The sequence below is a fragment of the Vigna umbellata genome, chromosome 1 (assembly GCF_029865625.1).
Source record: "Vigna umbellata cultivar VRB3 chromosome 1, Vumbellata_1.0, whole genome shotgun sequence".
Lineage (NCBI taxonomy): Eukaryota > Viridiplantae > Streptophyta > Magnoliopsida > Fabales > Fabaceae > Vigna > Vigna umbellata.
The window spans coordinates 76,492,159-76,504,328 of NC_142165.1; the positions used below are offsets into that span (position 1 = coordinate 76,492,159).

The 12,170-nt window shown below is 33.3% G+C and overlaps 1 protein-coding gene across 2 annotated transcripts; it reads left to right on the plus strand.

Annotated features, from left to right (window-relative positions):
- The first annotated feature begins 266 nt into the window (after positions 1 to 266).
- LOC148206399 (glutamate decarboxylase 1-like) lies at positions 267 to 3,026 on the plus strand. Of its 2 annotated transcripts, XM_088104265.1 has the most exons (5): positions 267 to 801; positions 1,429 to 1,486; positions 2,228 to 2,263; positions 2,401 to 2,658; positions 2,790 to 3,026. In XM_088104265.1, exons 1-5 carry the CDS (start codon positions 764 to 766, stop codon positions 2,859 to 2,861), a joined length of 462 nt encoding a protein of 153 aa, XP_087960391.1. In that variant the 5' UTR covers positions 267 to 763; the 3' UTR covers positions 2,862 to 3,026. The 2 variants fall into 2 exon arrangements, with proteins under 2 accessions (XP_087960391.1, XP_087960392.1); XM_088104266.1 differs by lacking the exon at positions 2,228 to 2,263.
- Positions 3,027 to 12,170: the final 9,144 nt, after the last annotated feature.

The window sequence follows — 12,170 nt, forward strand, 5'->3', positions numbered from 1 at the left end:
TTGTTTTTATTTTGTCTTTTGGGCTGCTGTAATCACTACAAAAAAATTGATATATAGTAGAGGTTTTTTTTCGGAGGTTATAAAAAACCTCCGCAAATTGACATGATTTGAAATGATTATGCTTAACAGTGTAAATGACAATAATTGTGGCGGTTTTAATTTCTTATTTAGGAGGTTTATAACATCTTCAATTATAAAACTTTTTTTTCCTTTCCAACTTTTTTATATCTCTTCCCTCTTTATATTTTACACGTAATTATCTTTTCCCCAAGTCCAAAAACATGTGTGCCTCCAAAATTTTCAACTTTTCTTCTCCCCTCCCAAATTTCCCACTCCCTTCCTCCTCTCAAAATTTCGCAATCGTTCTTCCCTCTCGAGGCTTCTTAAAATCAATCGCATTCCCTTTCTTCCTTTCTTTGTTCTTCCATTTCGCTCACGATAATTCTTTAGTTTCGAATTAGGGTTCCTAAGAGTTCTTCGTCGACTCCTCCTACGCAACTCTGGAACAACATTCTGACGACATCGAGTTCTACGCCGACTCCTCCTATGAACTCCAAAAAAAGCTCGTCCAAGCCGCTATCGTCATTGACTCCTCCAGCGACGTTCAGTCCTCTTACTCTCCTGTTCTTGTATAGCTAACACGAAAGAGAGAGAAGCAAATGGAGAAGGTTTTGGAACAACAACACAGGAAAAGGAAGAAGAGAGAGTTAGGGTTTTATCGATTAACTCAAAAAATGGAGAAGAGAAGGGAAAATCAGGGGAAATGAATACTGTCGATCGTGATTCTCACCAGCGGAAGAGGTATAAACACTATAAGGTTTGGGTTAGGAAAGGTGAGATTTGAGACTTGGTTCTGTGGTCTTGTTAATAATTGGTGAAGTTGGTGTCATTTCTCAGATTTGTTAGAATCAATCATAGATTCTTTTACAATGTTGCTCTATCAAATGAATTCATTTTGCAATGTTTGTGTTTCCTTTGTGTAATGCATTAATCATTGATGTAAGAACCAACCTTTGTAATTTATAATACATAATTAATTTCAGAAATCGTTTAATGTTAACACTGTTTTTCATATCAATATCTAACCATTTAGTTTGTATTGAAAAGAAATACATTATAATAATAGACAGACATTTGGTGTAAATGGAACTCCTTTCTTGAGCTCCCTTTGTCATAATTTGCTCCTCTATTATAATAGATATAGAATCTTCATATGCTGCTAATGATTTTTTCTTACATAGAGAGGAGAGGATAGTGAGTTCTCCATAACAAAAGTATAAAACAGAAGACAATAAAGATGAATAATAATTAAAGAAAAGCTACCTATGTTCTGTAAAACAAACAATTGAATTAGAAATCCAATTTTGCATGCTTATAAATGTTGGACTTAATCTCTTTTCTTTACTCATTCATAACTGGATTTGTTAGGTTCAAGGAGCTTCTGATACTGGTGGACACTTGCCAAGCCTCTACTCTGTTCTTCCAGGTCTCATTTTTTTATTTTAATAATTCTTGCGAGCTCCTATGCCAATTCTTATGAAATAATAATATGTGGTTTTGAGTATTCGTTGTGCATAATTAATCATCACTCATCATATTAGTAGATAATGTTAGCTTTAGAGTTGATATTTGTCCAAGTCTAATGCATGCCTCATGTTCATTATTAGATGTATTTTGTTGAATGATGTTGTTGCCGTTAGTGGATGGGTTGGGGTATAAAGAAGCCTGAAATTCAATTCCTCATATTTTTTTGCTATCAGACTGTTTAGCTCCTGTTAAAAGGACCTATATTAACAATGTTCAAGTACAGGTAAAGAGATTATGTTCTAAATGGTTTTCCTTCTTTATAAATGATTACTTTGCTTTCAGTCTTGAGCATCTTTGTGCCAATCACATAATTTTAATCAAAGCATATTAGCAACTTTCCTATACCGAGGGATTTGGTTTTAACTTATTGTTACATTTTTCCCCACTTTAACATCATGTCATTGAACTACAAAGAATATGAATTTAGCACTTTTCTAGTTTTGTTACTTCTTGTCTAGGTTTTATCTTTCTAGATTAAATCAATACTTTTAGTATTGTCTATGTCTATTCATTATTTATGGTAGTAGGAGAAACAAGCAGTAGAAGAGATTTTATTTTCCATAATTTTTTTGGTTCTATATTAGCTTGAGATAAAGTTTGAAAGAGTATATAAATGGAATCAATCTTCATTGTTTTGTAGATGAACATATCGATAATGGAGAACTTGGGCAAAATGGTATGATGTAGAGCTTTTGTCTGTCATGACAAATGGTGTTTATATTTGGAATATGAAACATGTATTATATTTTTTTGGTGTGACTTGCTCAATAATTTTTTTCACTCTCTCTAGTGTTGTATTTTGAATGGAAACAGAACCGGTGCGTGAACATGATAGCACATTTGTTCCATGCTGAAATTGGAGAAGATGGAAATGTTGTTGGAGTAAGAACTGTTGGCTCATCAGAAGTTATGATGTTGGCAGGACTTGCATTCAAGAAGTGGCAGAACAAGCATAAGGCAAAGAGACTTGAGGCATCAAACCTATCTTTGGTGCTACATCTTGGATTGAGGAAACCATGCCTTGATTGTCCTTTATCTTGGAGCTACAAGAGCAAGTGTGAAGCTACAAGAGTAAGTGTGAAATTTCAATTATCTTGGATAGAACATGTTTATTCTATTTGATTGATTTTTTATATATTATTTTCAAAATGTGAGCACATGTAATTGAGTTTATTTTATTAATATTTTTTATATTATTTCAGCAAGTTCGTGATGCAAATGAGTCAGACTCTCCTTTGGGAACAAGACAATCATCTGATGGAAGTAACCTTTAGGAACTTTATGATGTTGTTTTAGGATAAAACTATACTTAGTTTATTATGAATTGGGTAACATTTCTTTCTTTGTAACTATTTCTGCAATAGGATTACATTGACTTCTAGCCTATCTTTCTGTAACATACAATTGTTTCTCAATTTATTTTTCTAGATTCCTTCTTACTCAGGGGTTTAAGTTCTATGGTATCAATTTTTTATTCAGAGGAATCATATTTGTTTGGTATTTAATAATTTAAAAATAAATTAAATTTACTTAATTTTGAAATTAAAAAAAAAGAAGAAAAGAAAGAAATTGGTGAAAATAGGTAGTTATTATATATTTTAATAATCATTAAACAAAAAACGATATTATATATTTTAATAATCATCCAACAAAAAAACTGACAAAAAATATAGAAAACTTTTGTGATCAAATAGTTGAAAATAAAGGAGGTTAAAACCCCCCACAAATTAATAGTCAGTAATAGAGGAGGTTTTTACCCTCCGCAGAAAAACCTCCGCAAATTGAACGCGATACCAGGGGTCACAAAAAACCCTCGCAGATAGTTTGTGGCGACTCAAACTGCGGCGGTTTGAAAAACCCCCGAAATTTATTTTGCGGAGGGTGAAAACCCCCACAAATCGAAAAAAAAAACCTCCTCTAAATAACCTTTTTTTTGTAGTGAATCAGTGTAATATGAACGCCCGGTACGATTTGGGGGATTTTGGGCCCATCCAATTCCAATGTCATTAGAAGGGTCTCTCCCTTGCATTCATTTTTACTTGCTACACCCCTAAAATAAAATATGAGAAGTTCCATTTAACCCCTGTCCCAAATCTTCTCCGGTGTGGAAATAGGGTGTAGGGTGATGTGAGTTTTAGTAGGTTCTAGATCTCTTAATTCAAAATGTATTACTGGATCTAGAAATATTTTTCAGATTGAGCATTTCATAACATATTTGTATTTATGCATTCCTATTTGAGAAATCCAAAATAAATTTTTGGATTAGGTAAAGCATTTCAGATTCAACTGAAACATAAATAGATTTTTCAAAATGCACAATCTGTAATGTAACGAAGTATATTTCGGATTGATAATTCGAAGAAAATTATTGTGTTTCAAAACATGAAATTTAATATTATGTGTTTGGTCAATGCCAAGGATTGAGAAGGAGAGTTGTGGCAAAAGTTGTCATTGACGTCATTACAAGAAGAAAAAATTCAGGCAAGGGTGGTAAACGAACATGACAATTGAAGGTGTTGGAGATTATGGGGATCGTGGTGGTGGCAGGGAGGAGTGGTGGTAGTAACGACATAACTGTTTGAATCACGTTAGGAATAACAATTTTATTATTTGAACACGTAAATGATTTTCAAAATTAGTTGAGTGTTTTCTGAAATGACATTGAATAATATTGTTGTGATACTGAGCTCAAGCTTGGTTATGCCAGTCTGAAAACAATATTTCTCCAAACCATTAATGTCCACTTTTTCCACTAAGTGACCATTTTTCTAATGGTCACTAGTGCAGCAAAGGAAAACAACAACGATTGTTTTTGACAATACGCTTCGATTTTCGAACCAAGGCCTATACTAGCGGGGTATAAAGGTTGAGACTTTTGGCCTCGGTTCCAACCAAGGTAATATGCCCAAGGTTTCTGTTTCGATTCTTCTGCACCCAAAATAGTAAGGAAGAAAAATAAAAAAAAGTGGTGGAGGACTTATTACCTCGGTTCAACCGAGGTAATAACATGGACCTATGGCAGCGATTCAGGTTAGAACCGATGCCAAAGCCCTTTATTTATTTCTTTTTAAATGACGTGCTCTTATATGTAATTTTTTTTTAAAACCCAACTCGATAACAGGAACAAAAATCGCAAAATTAGATAACAAGAACATAAATTCCCAAAACCAGAAAACAATTAAAACCCTAATTTCAAATCTCAAATTGCAAGAAAATTTTGCAAGCATAGAAACCCCAAATTTCCAAATCATAATCCAAAACCCCACCCCCAAAACACACAAATCATATTAAAAAAAAATCCCAAATCGGTACACCCAAATCATATTAAATTATTAAAAAAAATTATATTCTTATTATTTGTCTTTCCTTTCAATATTCATGAGTTATATAATAAATTTTATATATTAAAAAAAGCATGTGAATAAGAATAAAACTTTTGAAATTAATTTTTTGAATAATAAATTTCAAAGAATTATATCACAAATTATAGAAAATGTTTTTATTAGAGTAAGACAAAAAGTGACGGGTATATCATAAAACAAATTATTTAGTGTTGAATAAGAAATGGAGGTAATAAGAAATGAAGAAATAGGTAGTTTACAGAACAATGGATAATAATTTATTTGTGTTGATTTAAAAAAAAACTGCATTTATTAGATTTGGTAAAACCACCTCTTTGTACATTTATTAGAGTGAGACAAGGTCACTCTTAAACTAACGCTAATTATTGGTCAAATTGATTCTTAGACAGACACTGATAAAAATAATTTTTTTAGTTACAACCACCCCACTCCTAGGATATAATGATTTGTCTTGGTCGAAGTAATAACTTGTCGACAATAGTTTAGTTACAACCACCCCAAACCTTTATGTCTCCATATTCATGGGCCTCTCTTTTTAATTTTAACTAAGATGTTTGGATTTTAAATAAAAAGATTATAACTAATATTTTAAATATATTGCTTAACGCTTGTTGGGCTAAATTTAAAAAAAAAAAAAACAAATAATTTTAAAAATTGAGATGAAAAAAGAAACGGGAGTAATATTCTTTCTCCCACTCAAATAATATTAATAACAAGGGGAAAATATATTTTATTTTTAAATATATAAATTAATGTCAATATGACTATTTCTAACTACATTTCTCAATAGTTTAATAGTAACTCCTAACTTTTTTATGTTTGGTTTTCAAGGCCTTCTTTTCAGTTCTCAAGGTCTTCTTTCTAAAACTATTTGGATAATACCTACGTCAGGTAGTTCAATATTTAAGTTAACAAGTACCTAATTGCAATAACATTAATAATACATATGTTTCAACAATCATATTTTAAACATGTATTCTACAATCATACTTTGGTTCTTTATCTTTTTAATGACTTCAATCATACCTTAAGTATTAGTTGTCTGATTCCAAATTATCATTGACTTAGTGTTAATTTGATATTTATTCTACGATCGGTTCATCTTGTCAATCAATTGGGACGAATGATTCACTAGTCAATCAGAGGGGTCAGTCTCCTCATTGATCTATGCGATCAACCCACTAATTGATAGGTCGAGATAGTCGACAGTCAGTCGATTAGGTTGATCAATCTGTTAATCGATCGGAACAGTCGATCCATTGATTGGTCAAGGTAGTCGAGCAGCAGTTGGTCAAGACTATTTACTTAACAATCAATGACTCATTGATCAAAAGGATATATATGTACAATACATAGTCCCTCCCAAGCCTGAATGAGTACTTGTAACTAAAGGGTTTAAAAACAAAAAGGTATCCAAAAAATAATTGTGTTTGGTGAATGTTATAGTCTGAAAGGGAAAGGTTATATAAATATGTTGGTCCTCGGTTAGAATATATTGGTACTTTCGAGCCTTGGATACACGTCTATGTTTATGCATGGCACATGGATTTGAGTATGGCTGCTGGAACAATAATGGAACAAATTAATAACAATTTTCTATTAAAATAAGTAAACATACTAGTCATGTGTTTACCAATTAACACAATTAAAAAAAATATAAGTAGGCTAATTTTTTTTTAATAAATCAGAGTTTGATTGCGTAATACTCATTTTTTTAGTATAATAGTGGTTGCGATAATCAATTGTTTAGTTAAGAATCACTATGTCCAAATAATACTCAGTTTTAGTTCTTAGTGGTTATGTTTTAATATAAAAATAATAAGTGTAAATTACTCTTAATAATCTTAGATTGTTTGTTATTGAATTATTAACACGAAGTAGCGCTTTTTAAACAAGAGTTGTGAAAATCTCTTGATGTCAAATTAAAATTTCATGTGAGATTGATATTTTGAAATATTGCAATAAAATTTAACACAATTCAATTATTCTTTATTGTGTATTCAACTTATTTTTCAGACCATCAAATATCTTATATGTTTTATGTTTGAATTTTACTCTATACAATTATTACAATCATCACCTATAAATTACATGTCATCTAAACAACCAAATCTAAATTTAAGAAAGGTGCTCTTCCTCTGTATTTTCTTTCAATGCAATGTTTAGAGTAAGATAATAATTAAAACTATTAAATTAAAAGAAGGAGAGATAAAAAGTAGATATACTAATATTACTCTAATAATAACTTGATCTCCATTATATGAAGAGGCCAAACTTTTTATATTCTTATTATTTGTCTTCCTTTCAATATCATGAGTTAGATAATAAATTTTATATATTAAAAAAAGCATGTGAATAAGAATAACACTATTGAAATTAATTTTTTGAATAATAAATTTCAAAGAATTATATCACAAATTATAGAGAATTTTTATTTGGGTAAGACAAAAAGTGACGGGTTTATCATAAAACAAATTATTTAGAGTTGAAAAAGAAATGAAGAGGTAATAAGAAATGAAGAAAGAGGTTCAGAACAATGGATAATAATTTATTTGTGTTCATTTAAAAAAAAAAACTGCATTCATTAGAATTGGTAAAAGTCTTTGTACATTTATTACAGAGATACAAGGCCACTCTTAAACTAACACTAATTAATTGTTAAATTGATTCTTAGACAGACACTCATAAAAATAATAAATAAAAAGCTTCTATTGATATAATGGTGGAAAGTTTCTTGATCGTGGTCGAAGTAATAACTTGTTGACAATGGTTTGTTACAGCCGCCACAAACCTTATGTCTCTATATTCTCAGTCATGGCATCTCTTTTTAATTTTAACTAAAAGATGTTTGAATTTTAAATAAAAAGATTATAACTAATATTTTAAATTTATTGCTTAACGCGCTGGTCTAAACTAAAAAAAAAAAAACAAATAATTTCGAAAATTGAGATGTATAAAGGAACGGGAGTAATATTCTTTCTCCCACTCAAATAATATTAATACCATAATGGTAAAATATATTTTATTTTTAAATACATAAATTAATGTCAGTACAACTATTTCTAAATATTTTCATAGGATTGCGCAGATATTCTCAATTTTGTCAGTTTGGTTTTCAAGACCTTTTATTTAAAATTTAAGGAAAAACTTAATCAATTACATTAGTTGTTTAAGCGATTAAAATGCATCAAAGTTTAAAAATCTATAAATAGAAGGTATTGTTCTCTATATTCAATAACTTTTATGATTAATATCTTTCATAACTGACTTGTTGTTCAGATTTTAATTGTAGAAGCGTCCTGAAATTTTCAAGAATCAATATTTATACATTTGGAAGAAATTGATAAAGATTCTTGCAAGAACTTTGTGGTTTCACTGTTGATCATATCTGCGCTTTAAGGTGTACTTCTGGAGATCATATTCATCTGCAATCAAGGTTGATTGTGTTTCCCTGTTGTTGTGGCCAGGAAGAGGACTTGGTGAAGTTCTTGGACTTAGAGTGGGATTACTCTAAGGGTGATAGGAAGTGGGTGATCTTTCTGAGTTTATGTTATAGTTGGTATTGAGTTATGAAGGAGAATACATTAAGAGGATTGTTCTTTGTATGTCTTGCTTGTAAGAACTCTATCAATATAATGGATCCCTTCATTTAAGGTTGATTGAAGGAAGACTGGACAGAGGCAGTTTGGCCGAATCAGTATAAACAATAATGTGAATTTCTCTATCCCTACACTTTTACATTATTATCATTCTTGATTGATTTCATTCTAAGAAAACTAAAACAAATTCAAAAATTTGTTTAAAGAACATCTTTTTACAAAGGGAAACTAATTCACCCCCTCTTGGTTGAGACACTTAGCCTAACTAATTCCACAAAAGTCACTCTTAAACTAACACTAATTAATTGCCAAATTGATACTTAGACATACACTCAGAAAAATAGTAAAAAAAAAATTATTCATATAGTGGTGGAAAACTTCTTGGTCTTGGTCAAAGTAATAACTTGTCAACAATGGTTAGTTACAGCCACCACAAACCTTATGTTTCCATTAGAGCTGTCAAAATGGGTCACAACCCGCGGGTCAACCTGGCCTACACCGGGTTTGAGCCGGGTTGGGTTTGAAAAAATTGTGTTTTATTTATGCGGGTCAGATTTCAACCCGACTCATTTAAACCCGGCTCATGCAGATTGAAACTGTGGTGGGCTGGGTTGGCCCACCAATCCACCTACCTAATTTTTTTTATTAAAATTTAATTTTAATTTTATAAAAAAAATTATTATTTTGTTTGCTTGAAAAAATTATTTAAGTTCCTTATTTTCAAATCCGTAGTTCATCGGTAATGTATCAAATCCGTCGATAATTGTCGTTTACCGACGGCTTACCGACGATCAAAATACCGTCGATAAAAACGTTGTCGGTAATCTTTACCGATGGATATTTCAGCCGTCGGTAATTACCGAAGGCTTTTGTCCTTCGGTAATTACCGAAGGCTTATGGCCTTCAGTAAATCCGTCGGTAGTTACTGCGATCTGGTTCATCTTCTTCTTCTTCCTTCCTTCTTGGGGCAGCGGTGGTGGAGGGCAGCGGCGGTGGAGAGCAGTGGCGGTGGAGAGCAGTGATAGGAAGAAGTATTACACTGAGATGGAGAGAAATGAGAGGAGAAATGAGTGTTTGCCACATATATTGGCACTGGATGTGAAGCTGGTGTCGAAAAATTTCTGTTTTTTTACCGACGGTCAAAGGCCTTCGGTAAATCAGTCGGTAATGTCGTCCAGTGAAATAATGGGCGGGAAAATTCCCGCTCTTTTTACCGACGGCCAAAAGCCTTCGGTAAATCCGTCGGTAATGTGCATGTCACTTACCGACGGCCAAAAGCCTTCGGCAAAGCCGTCGGTAATGTGCATGTCACTTACCGCGTAATGTGCATGTCACTTACTGATGACCTTACCGAAGGCTTTTGACCGTCGGTAAAAAAGATTAAAAACACCGTCGGTAATTCCGTCGGAAATTAAAATATATTGACGGATATCGATCCGTCGGTAAAAATCCGTCGGTAATATTAATATTTTTTGTAGTGAATTAACACCCATGTTGGGAGTGAAATTTGAGAGTGAAATTTGTTTAGATTTGAATTATAGAAAGTTTGTAATTTCTTTTATTTAAAAAAAATTGTAATTAAGTGAGCTAGTGAGTCAACTCGTTTACCCACTAACCCGTGGTGGGTCGGGCCGGATTCGAATTTTTCTGACTCGCTAATAAATAAGCCGGGTTGAGTTGGCTCACTAAGTGACCAACCCGTGATGGACTGGGCCGGGTGGTCCGTTTTGACAACTCTAGTTATCATGTTCTCAGTCATGGGCATATCTTTTCAATTTTAACTAAAAGATGTTTGGATTTTAACTAGAAAGATTATAACTAATATTTTAAATTTATTGCTTAACGCTTGTTGGGCTAAATTAAAAAAAAACAAATAATTTTGAAACTTGAGATGTAAAAAGAAACGGAAGTAATATTAATTTCAGAAAGGTGAAATATTTTTCAAATATATAAATTAATTTTAGTACAACTATTTCTATAAGATTGCACAAGCATTCTCAACTCTCAATAGTTTTCGTACATAGCTCCTAACTTTTGTCAATTTGGTTTTTAAGGCATATTTCCAAAACTATACAATGATACCTACAACGGGTAATTCAATGTTTAAGTTAGTAGGTGACTGATTATAAGAGCATTAAATGCAATAATACATGTGTCTTCAAAATCATATATTTAGACCTTTATTTATAGTTGGTCTTATGGGTTTTTACCTTTTTCAAGGTATAATCATGGTCCAACCATACCTTAATCAGTATTAGTTAGTTAGATTGAGGTTATCATTGGTTAAAGGTTAATTTGATATTTATTCTGCAACGGTTAGTCTTGCCAATTGATCGTGACGGTTGGTCCACTCATCAATCAGGGCGGTTGATTTGCTCGTTGATCAAGGCGGTCGACCCACCAGGCAGTCGGTCGGGCGATCGGCAATCAGTCAATCAGGTCGGTTGACCTGCCAATCAATAGGGGCAGTCTACCCACCATTCGAATGCGGCAGTCGGCCCACCGGTCAGTCGAGGCGGTCAATCCACTAGTCGGTCAGGGTTGTCGTCTTGATAGTCGGTCTGACTTATTGACCAAAAGGATTTGCATAATACATTGTCTTTCCCGAGCCTGACACTACAAGAAAGTGGTTAATTACCGAAGGTGTATTTTCGACGATCTTTGGGCCTTCGGTAAAGTTGATTTATCGAAGGCTTTTGACCGTCGCTATTGGTGCAATGATTACCGAAGGACTTTAACCTTCGGTATTGGTGTAGTGATTTTACCGAAGAAATATGCCCGTCGGTATAAGGTTCGACTTTATGAAATTAGAATTTGGGATTTCCCTCTCCCATTCTCCCAAATTTTGTCTTCGTTAAAACTTCTCCTCCCAAACAGTGAGCAACAGTCGACCTTAATCTCCCTCTCTCATTCAATGGTGGGTATTTTTGGAAGGGGTTTGTTGACGACGGTGGTGTGGCGACGTGAGTAGGGTTTGGACTATCGCGACGACGCCAATCGAAAGGGTGTGTGACGAATGGTTGTCGCTGCTTGAGGAGGTAGGTTCAAACTATTTAGACGTGGGTGTTGTTGTTGGATTGGCTTCCACTTGCTGTGATGTTAGCTTGTGTTGTTGCAGTGTTGTTGTTGGAGGGTTGGAGGATTGTTCTTCGAGGGGTCTTTGTGGAGTGTGGTTCGTGTGTGTGAGCAAGGTTGTTTAAAGCAACTTGGTTGAGGTCTTGGGCCGTGTTTCTTCCCTTGTCGTGGAGGTAAGTTGGTTTTTTATTGAAGATGAATTTATTGAGTCCTTGTTCTTGGTAACAAGGTGTTTGATGATTAATCTTTTGTTGTTCTTCCATTTTGCTAATTAAAATTGTCCATTATTGTACAAGGTTTTGGGGTGTTGTCAAGGGCTAAGGCATGGAACTTTTGGAAGCTTTGAACACAGTGGGTTAAAGTTGGTTGCAAAAGTCTCATTGTTGAAGGCTGCAGTCCAGTGTCCAAGAGTTCATCATTTCCAGGTAGGTAAAGTTTGTCCTCTTCTGTTTGCCTTGCTTCATTTTGGTGCTTATATACTATGTTGAATCCCCCAACTAGATTTCTTGGTTTTGATCAGCCCTCCATTTAGTTGTCCTTGGTTTAC